The sequence below is a fragment of the Aptenodytes patagonicus genome, chromosome 2 (assembly GCF_965638725.1).
Source record: "Aptenodytes patagonicus chromosome 2, bAptPat1.pri.cur, whole genome shotgun sequence".
Lineage (NCBI taxonomy): Eukaryota > Metazoa > Chordata > Aves > Sphenisciformes > Spheniscidae > Aptenodytes > Aptenodytes patagonicus.
The window spans coordinates 132,783,794-132,798,566 of record NC_134950.1 but is presented as its reverse complement, the minus strand read 5'-3'; the positions used below and the strand labels follow the sequence as shown (position 1 = coordinate 132,798,566).

The following is a 14,773-nucleotide window of genomic DNA, read 5'->3' as shown; positions in this document are numbered from 1 at the left end:
CCCTCAGCTTGCCCAATCGGCAGCAGAGATCCGTGGGAGGGGCGCTGAGTGAAGGGGGTGGGCGGGCCTCGGCGCTCCAGGAAACGAACGTTAGCGAGCTAGGGAGCCCCGCGGTGCGCTCACACAATAGAGCCGGCTCTTGCCGGCCGCCGATTGGGCGGTGCTCTCACAGAAGGCGCATTTCGATTGGCTGCGGAAGGCCACCTGCTTTGGGCGTTCTGCGCCTGCCCCCCCTTCTTTTAGCCTATGGGTCACGTGGTTTGCGATTCTTAGAACTGTTTGCGCTTCCGTAGCGCTGCGGGGCCGTTCTTTGGGTGCGGGGCAGCGGCGCGTTCTGCGCTAGGAGCGTGGCGGCGGGGGGCAGGCTCGGCGGTGGGGGCCGGGCCGGGCAGGGCGGGCGGCGCCCCGCTATGGCCCTGGGTGCCGGCGGCGCGGCGGGGCGCGGGGGGCGGCGGCGGCGGCGACGGGCGGCGTGACTCCGCCGGGGGGCGGCCGCGCTGCATGGGGGCGGGGGCCGGCCGCCATGGAGGGGGTGCTGTACAAGTGGACCAACTACCTGAGTGGTGAGTTGCTGCCCGTCCTCAGCCTCTGCGCGGGGCGGGCTTCCCTAGCGGGACGGGTGCCCTCATCTTCTTTTATTTATATATGTATATATTTATACACGTGTGTGTATATATATATATATATGTATTTGCTGAGTCTGGATCAGCGCTGTCCCCTGACCCCGCCGTGCACCCTAGTTTTCCAGCTGCGCTGCCACATTGTCATCGTCCAGCGCTGGAGGAGGCGTTTAAACCACTTGTGGGTGCCAGCGCTCGTCTGGGGCGCGTCCCTTGCCCTCCCTGGGGTTGTGGGTTGGGGTCTGGGGTTATTTTGGATGCGTTAGGTCATACTCGCCAGCGAACTTCCCCGTTTTGTACATCCCCGTGAAACTTTTATTGCTTTTATTGAGTCACTTCGGGGAGTTCGGGGAATCCCAGACCTGGGAGGAAAAGGTGTCAGCATTAAATCACACTTGGGGGATTTGGATGAAAACGTATGCAAAAAAAAAAGAAAAAAAGGGGCTGTCCTGCTCGCGCTAGGCCCAGATTTGAATTTTTTGGGTGTTCCCATGCCATGGGACGCTTGACTTCTGTAGCAGACTGGAAGCAGCCATGCGTGGCCAGGGTTTCCTTAGCGGAGGTTAAAGGTGGTGGGATCAGAAACGCTGCAGAGGCGGGGAGGGTCTGGTGTCACCTGTGTTCCTGTGGGGTGTCCACTGCCGGATGCATTGGAGTCGGGGGTGGCTTGTAATTTGGGGTGTGTGGATGAGGTCTTGCCTGGTGCAAACCCCTCTGTGGTTTGTTGAAACAGTTTGGAAACTTGATGGTCAGAGAAAAATAACCATGACCTTGACATTGCCAGGTGCAAGTTTTGCTCGGGAGTGTAGGCAGGAGGGCTGCCTTCCTGCTTGTATTTTTTTTAGAGAGGCTGTAACAGCTGCACCTCTCTGGTTAGTTGGGAAAGTGTAGGAAATAAAAATTAAACAAAGAAAAAGCTGAAGCACAAGCGAGTGATGTATTCATGTGGCAGGGGGATGGGGGGAGAGTGGTGCATGAGGCTGGATTTATTGGTGTGCTGGAAGATTGCTGCGGCTTTTCCCCTTTAGGCAATAGGTGTTCTGAGAGGGGAGTCAAAAATTGTCGGGTCTCAGTGAATAGGCATGGATTTATTTTATTTTTAAATTATTTGTGAATGCTCTTGAATTATGGAATGTGTGGCAGTAGGAGCAGCCATGCTTGGCTTTTCCATTTGGATTGCAGAACTCGGGCAGTGTTATTAGTCCTTTCCGCATAATAAAAACATCCATGGTTCAGTTGATCTAAAGTTTTATGTGTTTGTTTTCCTTTGCATTGCTTAAATGCTGGGGCATATTTGGAACCCTTGCGCTTGCTTTCATGCCATGAGATCTGGGGGGTTGGTGTCTGTGGCAACCAGTGCGTGTGTAGATGACTGACTGGCGTTTGGCATTGTAGCATTGGTGCCTGAGTGTGGATGTGGTAGGATCAGCTGGACTTGTCTTCTGTTTTCGTGGTAGAATTTGAAGACTAAGAACCAGAAATATTCCAGTTCCATCAAAATTAATTGATTTTTTTTTGCTAGCCACATTGATATGCACTTTCAACCAAATGACCCTTTGTGAAGAAGGATGACACTTTGCAAACCTCAATCTAAGTGAATGCAGACTGAAGGAATCTCTTTTCCTTGAATGCGTGAGATTTGCCCCAGCTGAAAACTAGGTGAATTTTTGTTCTCAGCAGAGAGTAGATCTGTGATGGAGGATTGAAGCATCTTTCTGATTTCTTTGCTGAAACTTGACTCCGCTAGTAAGTGTGGTGGTCAAGGTCACTCCATGCCTTTTCTTAGGTTGTAGAAGGCCTGTCTGTTGTGCGTTTGAGAACAGTAAATTTGCTGTTATGCAAGCTAACTAGGCTTACATGTGCTTTCTTTTGGCACAAAATGAAGACTTCCTGCCCTGAAGCCATTAAGTTATAAATTTATGTGATGATGAAAAAAAAAATATTGTGCTGGAATGTGGCGTTTATCGTAGCAGTAGCACAGAGCTGGGGAGCGAGAGACGGGAAAGCCTCCTTTCGGGGATTAAGGGAAGCAAGAGGGTTCAACAGGTCATCCAGAACAGTATTTCTGTCAGTATTCTGCCCCCAATATGCTTTTCCTCTTGCTCAAAGTTAACTACTCTGTTGCTGCATAGGGTAAATGATGTATGCCAAAAGTAGGGAAAATGTATGTCATCTCTGTTTGTCAGTGTATGCCTGTGTTAGTAATACAATGCTGATGTAAACATACACAGCGAGTATCTTACGCCTTTTCCTCCTCATGATGAGGAACACACTTTTGTTTCAGACAGTCAGAGAGAAGATAAGACATTCACCAAAGAACAAGCTTAAAACTGTAGCAAAGGAGAACTGCTTTCCCGTCTTGCTGTGAGAGAGGAGCTGATGGGGTTTGTTGGTAATTGAGTCTTTTCTGGGAATTTTGGGTTTATTACATCTTCTGTCATTGCCATCACAAGAGGTCAAGTCTACATCAACATATTCCTCCCCGCCCTTGGGCTAGATCTGTGTTACAAATTACACAGTTATTGACAGCGAGAACGTTTCAGAAGTAGGAAACAAGTTTGGCTTTCTGCAGGCAAAGGTCAGAAAGCACAGCATGATTGCCAACAACTGAAAGACAGATTAGCTTGCTTTACTGCTCAGACAAGTTATCTTGTTTTATAATAAATGCACTTGTTTGCTTTGTATAGATTAGGATAAATTGGATTAGGATTACTTGGTTTCTGCTTGGAGATAGGGTTTTTCCTCTGGTGTCGATCCTGCGCTCACGTTGTGGTTTCTATATGCAGTGGTTCCAGTGCTGCCTCTGAAATCTCTGAGTTTAGAGAACTGAGATTTTTGAGTTTTTCTCTCCCCTAATGCAATGGCCACCAGATAGTGATTTTGCAATGTGATATTTTTGTTTAAGATCAAGTGAAGTGTGCCAACTTTGGATCAGATATGCATGCATGCATGCATGCAGGTCTAGCCTGTGAAAATCCACTTGGGATCTTGTGTTTGCAATAAGCGTGTCCTGAGATTGCCCTTGTCTATGCTTCCCCCACTAAATTGGTTAAAACTTTACAGGAACAGGGAACTTTGCAAGCAGAATTATTGCTGACATATAAAGTGTGATAGCACTTTTTCACTTGGGCAAATATATGATGCCTCTGCAAACTTCAAATTATTAATCCTTAAAACACAGAGCTGGGTGACTTAAATCATGTGTAAGTTGGCCTCAGCTGAGCCTACAGTCAAAGTGTGTAACTTGATCTTAAAAAATTCCTAGATTTCATCCTTTGCCAAAACTCTCTATCTAATGTTAGCATTGCTTGTTAAAGGTTGTGGAGGCTAGGGATGGGCTTACAGCATGGATAAAGGGAGTATAACTCTTATTTCAGTACTGCTTATTGTAGTTGGGGTGACAAAAACGTCACTCTATAGCTCCTCGGTCTGTTGTGCTGCCGCTGCCTGTAGCCCTGGCTGAGCATAAAGCATTCTGGTGTGGACAGCATCACAGCGGGATCCTGGCTGCAGTGTTGTAGCAGGACTGACCTCAAACTGGGGGACGTTGCTTGCAGGATAGAGAAAGGAGAGAGCGGAGGTGAACTGCACCTGAAGGCTGCTCTTTGCTGTTTGGAAACTGTCTCCCACAGGACTCTCCGACTGAACTCAAGCTGCAATTCATGCTCTTTGTTAAGCATACCTTCTGATTAATAAAAGAAATTTCTTTAGTCTTTCGAGATTACCTTGTAAAAATAATCTGCAATGTTGATTTCTCACCAGGCTTATAGAATGAGTGAACTATTGCTTACCCACAGGGAAACAGAGTGTGGAGTTGGGGGAATACCTTCCTTCAATGGTGTGTGTAAAAGTTCGGCACTTGCCATTGATTTTTCTGCTGAAATTCAGTTCAGTTCAGATCTTCAGCATAAGGCACACCTTACCTGGGATCACTGGCCACAGGCAGGATTGCCGCTGACTCTGGAAAAGGTGGTATGTATCAGCTCTTGGCTTGGGGATCAAAGGCCGCTTCGTCATTAGAAAGAAAAATGCTGACTGCCTCCACTGACTTGCCTAGTATTCTCTGTATGCTCCATGAAATGGCTTTGATCACTTTTCTTCACAAAGCTAAGCTTTTCCTGGTACTTAAATATTCACTTCCTTAATTGTGCTGAGTAACTCTAACCCTAATGAATTCATTTTCCTCAAGGCGTGACACCCTCGCATTCATGCCATCGCTAGTGATGCTGTATCATACCACATACCATAGTTCGGTCTCCCCACCTTCCTGTCTGTAATCATCCACTCTCATTTTATTGTTATGCTCTGAATTCTTTTCAGTTTATCCCGAGATGCCAAGAGCCAGCACCAAGCAGTAAATTTCAGCTTTCACATAAAACTTTAAATTACTCGTCTCTAATGATTCAGAATTCCTTAACTAACCTGGGGGGAGAGCTCAAGAAAATGTGAAAGAGCATAAGTTTTTATAGCTTGAATCCAGATGCACATGGTACTGCCTAGAGTGATTCTTTGTTTTGGGAGTTTAAGAAATCTGACCTTTTAGAATGGGAGACACGTACACTTCCAGTTGATATCAAGCTCTGGAAATAAGGTCCTCTGTTTCCAGAGACGGAAGAAGTAATTGAAAACTTCACACTTAGATAAATATTTGGTTCTAAAAAGCTTTTGTTTATCATTTTTTCCCTTCTTTTTAGCCTCTGGGTATAGTCCAAGTTTTGATTGTATAAAATGAGAAGTCTGGCTTTTGTGGAGGTGGACCTAGACAGCTGAGGTTTCTGTTGCCTTCAGGGCAATGGTCTGCCCAGTATTACTGACTGTAGCTGCTCTCAGAGACTAGGCATTGGTTTAGATGGATGACTGAGACTTACCCAGTCCTGGCTATGCTTCTCACCCAGGATGCTTCAGGGACTAGTTAGTTCATTCTCTTTGGATTTTGCATAATTACATTTGTGTGGTTTGACCTTCTTTCTCATCTCTGTCTTTCCTTCCTCCCCCTCTTTCTTCACGCAGCAATCTTGCTTTTGTCATACTTTTTTGGAATTGAGTAATGTGCTCACAGCAGAAAAGTTTGATGAGGCTGCAGAAATGGAAAACGGAAACCTCTCTCCTCTGCAGGTGTTAAGAGCAATGCTGCAGAGCCTATATGGCAGTGCAGCGTTCCTTACCAGGTATGCTGCAGTACCGGTGCCTCTGCATTGAGTCCTGCACTGAAATAAGTAAGTCATCTCAGGGAATGGCTGGGTAGGACAGAAACGAAAGGTGTGGCAGTATGATAGTGAAGAGATACCACCTTGTGTGCTTTGGCTCAGTCTGGCCTGATAATCACCGCAGGGGTCAGAGAGAGGAGCAGCTGGTTTGCTGGGGCTGGGAAGTGTAAACAGAGGAGGGAAACTCCTGGGAGCTTTGAATAACTTGAATTAGTGTGTCTGGGCAGTGGCCTGGATTATTGAACTTTTGCCTCCATCACTTGCCATGATCCTCTCTCTGCCCTTCATCCTTTCACTATGTCCCCTTCAAAAATGCCTGACTGCTGGTACGTTGTGCTCTCCATGCCTTGGATGGTCACTGGCATAAAATCATTTGCAAACAAACCCAGTTGCCCTGTGATGGCAGGATGCTTTTTCAATGCTGCTAGCACTGCGCTAACAGTTGTGATTGAAATGAGGGTGGATTTTATGGGACCCCTGCAAGTAAAATCATTTGGGAGAGGGTCACTGTGTTAAAGTTGGTTACAGCTGTTGCTTGCTTCACTTGAACCTCTAGTGTCCCTCAAACAAATGCTTTAAAAAGTGATACCATTGTTGAAGTGCTAAATCTGTTAACTTCATTACCTTTAGGGGCTTTTGGTATTGATTCCCGCTGTTAATGTGCACATAATCAGAGCAAAATTACAATATGGGCATTTCTAGAAGCTGCTCTCTAGGTGAGACGATAATAGCTCAGAAGAGATGCATGAATTGTCACACACTCTTGTCTGCCTGTCTGCTGTCCCTCATGGATACGGACTGTGGATTTTTATCCTGTCAAATTGTTTCGCTACAGAATTACGGCTGCAAAATGTGTTCCAGTGCCTGGGATTGCCCTTCCCAAAATACTGGGTAGCCTTTGGAGGCTGTATGGAAAGAGCAGGCAGTAGTTTTGGATGCAAATTGCTTATATCAAGATAACCCTTTAACTGTATTATTTCTGTTCACTATATGAGAAAAAAGAGGAAAAGTTTCAAGTTTGTGCAAGGTACTCTTTTGCTATATGCTGTTCCCAACTAGAAACACAGTGGTTTGAAACCAGCCAGAAACACAGCATGAAACATGTGGCTGCATGAACTGAACTTAGTCTCATGAGAGGTACACACCCATCAGTTGTTAAGAACTGGATTGTAAGATGTAGTGCCTGCATCCAGTAGTTGAGATTGCAAGCGCATTGGGATCTTGAAAACGACTGTTTTGTCCATTTGTGATGTGGACATTTCCATAGCCTTAATTCCCCAGGGAAATCCTTATTCGTTGGACGTTAGTGCAATAAGACCAGCAGTGGTCCTTCTGGACCAGTATGAAATGTTTGTGTTGTACAGGTGAGGAGACGCAGGCAGCTCAGTGCAGAAGTCAGGTGTTTCTCAGCACGGTCCAGGGCAGCTCAGCAGTCTTCCTTCTAAGCTGGAAATAAGATCTCTTGACTTGGTCCTGTGTTTTGGCTGTTAGATGCATCCTCAAACTGGAAAATATGACTTTCCTCCTAACTGGAAGGCAGGTGTTTTGCAGTCACAGTTGCATGAGGGGAAGGTGGTACGTTCTGGCCAACAGCTGCTACCTGAACAACCAGGAGCAGGCTGGGCTTTAGCAAAGGTGCAAACCTGGTGGCATTCATAGACTTACATCAGCGCTGGCAAGTGGGGAAGGACATATATTGGATTTTCTTTTGCTTTTTGCAAGACACCAGCACTGTCTTGGTCCTATTTGAGCTGAGTTTTCAGCAGCTCTCGTCCAGCTATCAGTTGCTGAAACAGTGCTGGGCAGAAGCTGTGGTTCTTCTGCCCTTGGGTGCTGGGAGATAAAGCGGTAGGTAGTGATACAGTGAACACACAGCACACCCCACGCAGGGTGGGGTGAAAAGATGGATATTGCTTGTTCTTGCTGTGAGATGTCTCTGACTATCAGAGCAGCCACTCTGGGACTATCTGCACAGAAAAGCAGGGATCTGCCCCTGCTCTGCCACCTGCAGTGAAGTCTTGGGTCTTGTCCGTGATATTAGCAGTAGGGATGTGATGAAGGCTTTAATTCCTCCTATTAGGCAGATGTTGCCGTAACATGGAAATTTCAGAATTATCTCCTATCTGCACTTAAAATCTGAATTAAGGTCAAAGAAGTCCAAGGACTATCTATTGCATAAGTTTTTATAAAGACTTATATTGAAGCTCAAGAAATTAATAAGCATAAAGTATTATATAATTCTAGTGGAAAGCAAGCAATAATAAAAACCTGGGTGTCTGGCCTTTGTGCCTTTTAGAAATGCAGCTGGAACTGACATCTCTTAATTGTAGCTTGTTTTCCAGGTCATCAGTTTGACTTCTTGAGTATGTAATTCTCCCAGATGGTTTGGCTTTGTGGATGTCTTACATGATCTACATGTCTTCAAATGTTTTTTTTTCTTCAGGCTTGGCACTTTGGAACGAATGCTGTCTGGAGTCTGAGTTGTGTAACATTAAAGTTTGAATTATGTCCAAATTTCAACTGTGTTATCAAGAAATGTCAAGTTTGCTCAGTGATAGCTGCATCCAGACTTCCTGAAGTGTAATGGTGGAAGTAGGCAGATCTTTCAGGCTGTGGAAACTTCTGGAGAAATACTGAATCCTTAGCAGGCACAGACTGCTTAAATATCTGTTTCTGTAGTGGACAATATCAGATCTTCCAGGTACTGCAGGTACTAATTTTAAGTTTCACACAGGAATGCAATATGTATTAGGACCTTAACCAGTGTCTGTGAAGTTGTCTGGAATCTCTTCACTTTCTTCTATGACTGAGACCTTAAGCTACTACTCACTTTTATTGTGCTTTGCATTTTATTGTCTTTTTTTATATATATCTTTCCCCAGCAAGGTCAATTTTTACTGTTAATGGCTCTGTGCCTCTGAAATGAGCCGTGGAAGTAGGAGGTCTGTTTTGTTCTGCCTGTGCACCACCAGTATAAATGGGCTTAGTAAATTCTTCTTCAAAGTTGTGTTAGTGCTGGCACCAGTAAGACCTCGAAAGGTTCAGCTTTAACTTTCTATATCAGATGAAGTCTGAATGCTCAGTTCCAAAAATTGCAATAATCCTAGGACAGTTTATAGGGAGAGAATAAAACTGCATAAGCCCAAGACTTGTGTTCATAGAAGTGTCTAAGTGTCTTTTTGCTGCTTTGTTTTTTGTTGTGGGTTTTTTTCCTCTGCTCTTTGCTTCTCTGCAAATGTGAAGCTCCTGTAACTGAAGATTGTGTCCCTGTTGCACTGCCCATGATTTGTCAGCCACACACTATTTTTAGCTGGTTGTTTAGGATAACCTTCCCATGGCTGCTGACTCAGTGTCAGTGAGTACCAGGTGGTTAGTGCATCTTCTGACAGAACCTTGCTGCGATTTTTTTTTTAAATTGGTTTCCTTTTACAAAAATGTATTTTTATTAGTGTAACAATTCTGTTCTGAAAATATATGCTGTCCTAGTTAACAATTGCCTATCATAGTCTTTTTAATTAATATCTAATAAAGAAGAGTTAGGTTCTGCAAAGGAAGTCAGATAATTGCTGCTTCCCCCTCAAAGAAAAGACCCAGAACCAAAAACCCCAACCAAACAAAAACCTCAACAAACTATATTGACTCATAACATATTTTTAACCAGCCTCCAAAGTGATGGAGGCAGAGTGCTTTGTATGTTGGCTAATTGATTGCACAGCCTTTGATTGATGGGATGCAATTTGGTTGAGCATCAGCTGCAATTGTAAGCTGTAGGACCATGGCTGAAATGATTCATGCGCAGCAGCAGGATCTCCAGACTGAATTAGAGGCTTGTATTGACTGTGGCGCTGTGCATTATTGAAAGGATTGGTTCTGTGCCATTGAGTGTCTGAAGCAATTAACTGCTTCTCTCTGCTAAACAATCACCTCCTTTTTTTGTGAGTTCCTCCGCATCAGTAGTGACTTTTAGGATAGTTTCTTTATTTTGGTGGCAAGACAAATAAAAATCAGTCTTGCTGTTTTCTTTTTTTTTATTCTCATTCTTGTGATTTTTTCCCCTTCATATAAAATAAAGAAGTCTTGAGAATACTTTGGCATTTATAATGTTTTTATATTCTTCTAGGAAATAATGGAAGAGCTCTGGAAGACTGTGAAAAAGGATTTATGTTTAATTTGTTTTCCAGCCACTCCCAAGGTTCAGCAATCTATAGACCAGGTTGGCCCAGATGCCGTGGTGTTGCATGTTTAAAAAAACAACCAAACAAAAAAACCCGAACCATACTCCTACTATTAGCCTGTGGCTTTAGGACTTTCTAACCTTAAACTGAGTTGGGCTTGTCTTCAGCAGTAGCTGAAGGAATCGATCGCTAGCTGGTAAGGAGCAGTCATTCCTCCAACGTGATATCGGTTCAAGGCCAGCCTGGGCTCCTGCAGCGCCATGCTGGTTGGCAGAGCCCCAGTGCAGGGGACAGCAGAAATGAGGCCCCTCTGCGAAAATGCGTAGGAGCCATGTGGCCCACATGGTCTTGCCAAAGTGTTTTTCCCAGAGATGGTTTGCCGGCACAGGGTGGGAGCTTCGGTATCTTGCTCCATGGGTCCTGGCCCGGGAAGCTGGTTGCAGCTCAGTAATGAAAGCTGCTTTCCTCCAGTGACATTGCTGCCTCATTTCTTCTTAAGTTAATGAGCTTGTAGTTTTTAATTAGACAAAAATGATGGCTGTCATGTCTTGTTTGTTTATATCTTTTCATACTGCTGTAGTACTTCCAAAAGAAGAAAACAAAAGGGGTAATTTACTTCTGAAGTCGGGCAGCAGGATCGGCAAAAGTGTACCCAGAAATATTGGTTTTGGTCTAGCCTGGTGTTTTGGTTATTCTCTGGGAAGGTATCCAGACTATTTTTATGTGGGCAGCATGGGAGTTTCAAGAGCTATTGAGAACTGCTTCATTGGAAGATGGTGTTCAGAAATTAACACATCCGCCTCTGTCCCCTCCTTCACTTGATTTTTAGGAGTTTCTTGCCCATTGCTTTTCAAGGCAATTCAGCTAGCCCTTCCCACAAGGGAGGAAGACATGTAAGGCAAGACAGCTGGGGTGGCTTTTGGAAAGAGTGAAGAGGTGGGTTGAGGAATGATGGAAGGAATTGAGGGGTGATGAGCTGAAAAGATGGTTTTGGAAGAGAGAGTGAGTCAGTGATGCCGTGTTAGCAAAACTACTGAAAATGACATATGGCATCTCAGGAACATACTTTGTGGTCCAGCTGCCTGCAGAAAGGACGTGTAGCTGCCAGCAAGCAGGGGTTGTGGTGTACAACATCCAGGCCTGTCCACAAATCTTACTACTTCAAAGGGTTTAATTTTCCAGGGGGAAATGAGAATCTTTGGGGCCTTATTTGCAGCGAGTCCTGAATGAGAGGTGGTGGAATTGCAGGGAGAGAAGTAACTGAGAAATGCAGTTTTGTTTTGCAGGCTGGCAGCCTCGATGGTTTCTTCTCTGTGGTGGCATCCTGTCCTATTATGACTCTCAGGAAGATGCCTGGAAGGGTTGTAAGGGAAGCATCCAAATGGCTGTGTGTGAAATTCAAGGTAACTAAGATACAGCAACACTCAGCTGCGCAGAATTTGTCCAATAATGCTGCAATCAAGATGAGATTTCAGATCACAAGAGCTATTTGGCAGCTTGATTTCTTTGGTATACATTTAGTATATATAGTAACTCAGTAACTTGATCTATATGCCAGTTTTTGTTCTATAGTGTTTTGAAAATGTTAAGAGAGCTGCAAGCCTCTAATATAATGGGTATTCTACATGCAGGTGAGTCACTGTTTTTCATGAGCCATGGTGGAACATCACACAGGCTCAAATGACTCTTCATAAACAGAAAGCTGAAGCTAGAAATATGAATAATAAACTTCAGTACTCTGTCTGCTCACTCATGTTGGATTACTTGCCACATCTTTGAGGTTCAGTTATGGGCTGGAAACCTGAAAGAGAGGCTTGCCAGAAGAGGATGCCCTTTCCATGAAGACTCCCAGATGATACTGTGCTGATCACAAAACTGCCTGTCATAGCCTTTTGTCCCACAGCTGTACACGTGTGTGTCCTGTCTATTCCCTAACTTAGAAGAGAAGTCATAAAATGTCAACAGGGGAAGTTTGGGGCTGTAGATTCCTCCTCTTTCATTACTGTTTGACCTGCCACCTAACATATCTGTATGGAGGATATTCAGTTGGGCTGGGAAGTGCTGAGGGACTGATCTGAAATCTATGTTGCTTCCAGTTCATCCTGCAGATAACACACGAATGGACCTGATCATCCCAGGGGAACAATACTTCTATCTGAAGGCAAGAAATGCAGTTGAAAGGCAGAAATGGCTCGTTGCGCTAGGAACTGCCAAAGCCTGTCTGACCGACAGCAGGACACAGAAAGAAAAAGGCAAGACATCCTTTCGCTGGCACATACTGTTTGCTTTTTATTTCCCCATCCTTGCCCTAGTAGATGTACACACAAAGATGACAAAACCCATGCCTGAACTGTGTGTCCAACCTGTGCTTCAAGTCTTTGGTACCGCTAAAAGCCAAGCCATGTGGGACCTCTAGCTAGAAATCTCAGGTGTTAACTATCAGTGCAGGGATTTGAAAACTTTGGCTTTTCCTTAAAATATACTATGTATAAATCATTTGAAAACCGTGTGCTGATGGTTCTGTAAGTGCAAGGATTGAGTAGCTCCTTGGCTGTGGGTCACTGGGATGCAGACTGTGCGTGGAGGTGAGACCCCCACCTTGTGCAGCTGTCTTAGTATGATGACCCAGCCTCTCATACCAGTGTCTCTTGAGCTTTGGAGTTCCTCAGACCCTTTCCTTCCATGTTCTAACTGGGCTGTCTTGTGCATTTCAAGAATCCCTTGGCAATTAAAATAAAGGTTTGCAATTGGTTTTAAATGTGCATACTAGTATTCGGAAACTGAAATCTGATCGTGGTCAGGCTATGAAAATTAATTCACTTACCTCTTTGCTTTCAACAATGTCACTTTCACCCCAGTGAAAACCCCTCTTGCTTACAAGCGTGGTGTTATCCATGAGTCAGTGTGAGACCTCGTGCTTTAACCTTGTGTAACCTCAGCACAATGACTATGCAGAAGATGGGAAAACAGCAAATTATTGTTAATATATCAGTGATCGTGAGCAAATGCAGGTGGGTTGGGCACTTCCTTTCCCTGAGGTGAGGAATCGCTTCTCCTCAGCCTTATGTGCATCTTCACCAGGCTTTGCATCTACCGGTTCAAACTGAGTCAGAACCGAGCAGAAGATGCTACTGCAGGGTCCTACACAAAGTGGGAATCTGATACGCAGTGCCTGGAAGCACAACAAAGTTATATCTATAAACTGACATACAGTAGCACAGGGTGAAAAGCTACTGATGTGTTTGCAGAACTAAACCTTGTTAGTCTTATTAACAGACAAATTAATTTATTTTGTAGTTCTGGGACTCTAATGTCAAAAAATTACTTCTGAAAAATCTCAGACTGACTGTTAGTCATATCTGGATTAGTCTGCTCAGTTCTGCACTCTTCAGTACAAGAAACATATGGACATACTGGAGTGAGTCCAGCAAAGGGCCACTAAGATGATTAAAGGAAATATCTGGTGGGAGAGCATAAAAAAGATGGAGCCAGACTCTTCTCAGTGAATGGACAAGAGGAAATGGGCATAAATTTAAATACAAGCAACTCCATTGAGACATAAGCAAAAATGTTTGTATTGTGAGGATGAGGGAGCACTGAAACAGGTTGTGTTTCAACCTGAGGTTTTTCAACCTCCTCCACAGGGAGGTTGTAAAGTCTCCATCCTTGGCAATGTTCAAAACCTGACTAGACATGGCCCTGAGCAACGTGGTCTGGCTGACCCTGCTTTGAACAGGGGAGTAGGACTAGCTGGTTTCCAGAGGTTCCTTCCAACCTCAACCATTCTATGATTCAAGGATATATATTAAATTAATCCCTTCGTGTTGGACAGGATGCGTCTTTTGCCTCCAGTGTTTTCTACCCAAACCCTGATCTTTTAATTCGTGGTGTAATTGTTTGCATCTTAAACTACTTAGTGAAAACAAAAAATACGATATGTAGGGGTTTCATCCTATTTAAAAGGCCCATTAAGGTCAAGTGTTGTATACTTGCTTTTTCTCTGTGTCCTAAGTCTAGGAACATACTGTTCCTGTCTACGATGGCAAATAATGAAACAGTATTTTACCTGTCAGGAGCATAATTTATGGCCAATCCAGCTCATCTTTTTGAGTCGATAGAAACTGTTTTGAAATAAGGAAGTATTGATTGAATTAGATTGGATAATACTATTTCAGCAACTTTCCAAAATCATATACTGCAAGATGGATACAATAAATTTAACTCTTCTTTTGTTTCACTTTCAGAGTTCACTGAAAACACAGAAGCCTTGAAGACTAAAATGTCTGAACTTAGACTGTACTGTAACCTTCTTGTTCAGCAAGTGCATAAAACAAAGGAAGCCAGCATTTCTGGTGTGTCAGAACCAGAGGTACAGCTCTATTTTTGGTGTAGACCACATCTGTAAAGTCTTGAGCATTGTGAATTCTTCTGGTTAGCCAATGTAGTATTCACTCACAGTTACTTAATATTGCACCCTCTTTCTGCAGAGAACCTGTGGGCAATAACGTGCCCACACAACAGTTCTTATTTAAATGGAGTAATACTGTATTGTTGCAAATAACTTTCCCTGTGTTGGGGTAGCAAGTAGTGAGATGAGATATGATACCTGTGTTCTAGATAATAACATCTCTGTAGGTGGTCATGTGTATATAGTGGATCAAAAAAGCAAAAGATTTTTTATAAAAAGATAACTTGCAGGAAGCGCACATTTGTCTGCCCCTGAGTCATTAATATCCTGCTCAGCAAAACACTTCTGTTCTCAACCAAAACC

At 44.0% G+C, this 14,773-nt stretch overlaps 1 protein-coding gene across 4 annotated transcripts in view; it reads left to right on the top strand.

Moving 5' to 3' along the window:
• The first annotated feature begins 523 nt into the window (after window positions 1-523).
• The window catches only part of PLEKHA8 (pleckstrin homology domain containing A8), a 32,252-nt gene continuing 18,002 nt past the window's right edge, over window positions 524-14,773 (top strand). For 3 of the 4 annotated variants that reach the window (XM_076331254.1, XM_076331252.1, XM_076331255.1), the window contains exons 1-4: window positions 524-563; window positions 11,289-11,405; window positions 12,099-12,254; window positions 14,247-14,371. In XM_076331254.1, the coding sequence (XP_076187369.1) occupies window positions 524-563; window positions 11,289-11,405; window positions 12,099-12,254; window positions 14,247-14,371 (438 nt within the window). Of the gene's footprint in view, window positions 564-9,988; window positions 10,041-11,288; window positions 11,406-12,098; window positions 12,255-14,246; window positions 14,372-14,773 lie in introns of those variants that run through there. The other variant, XM_076331253.1, reaches the window with a different exon arrangement.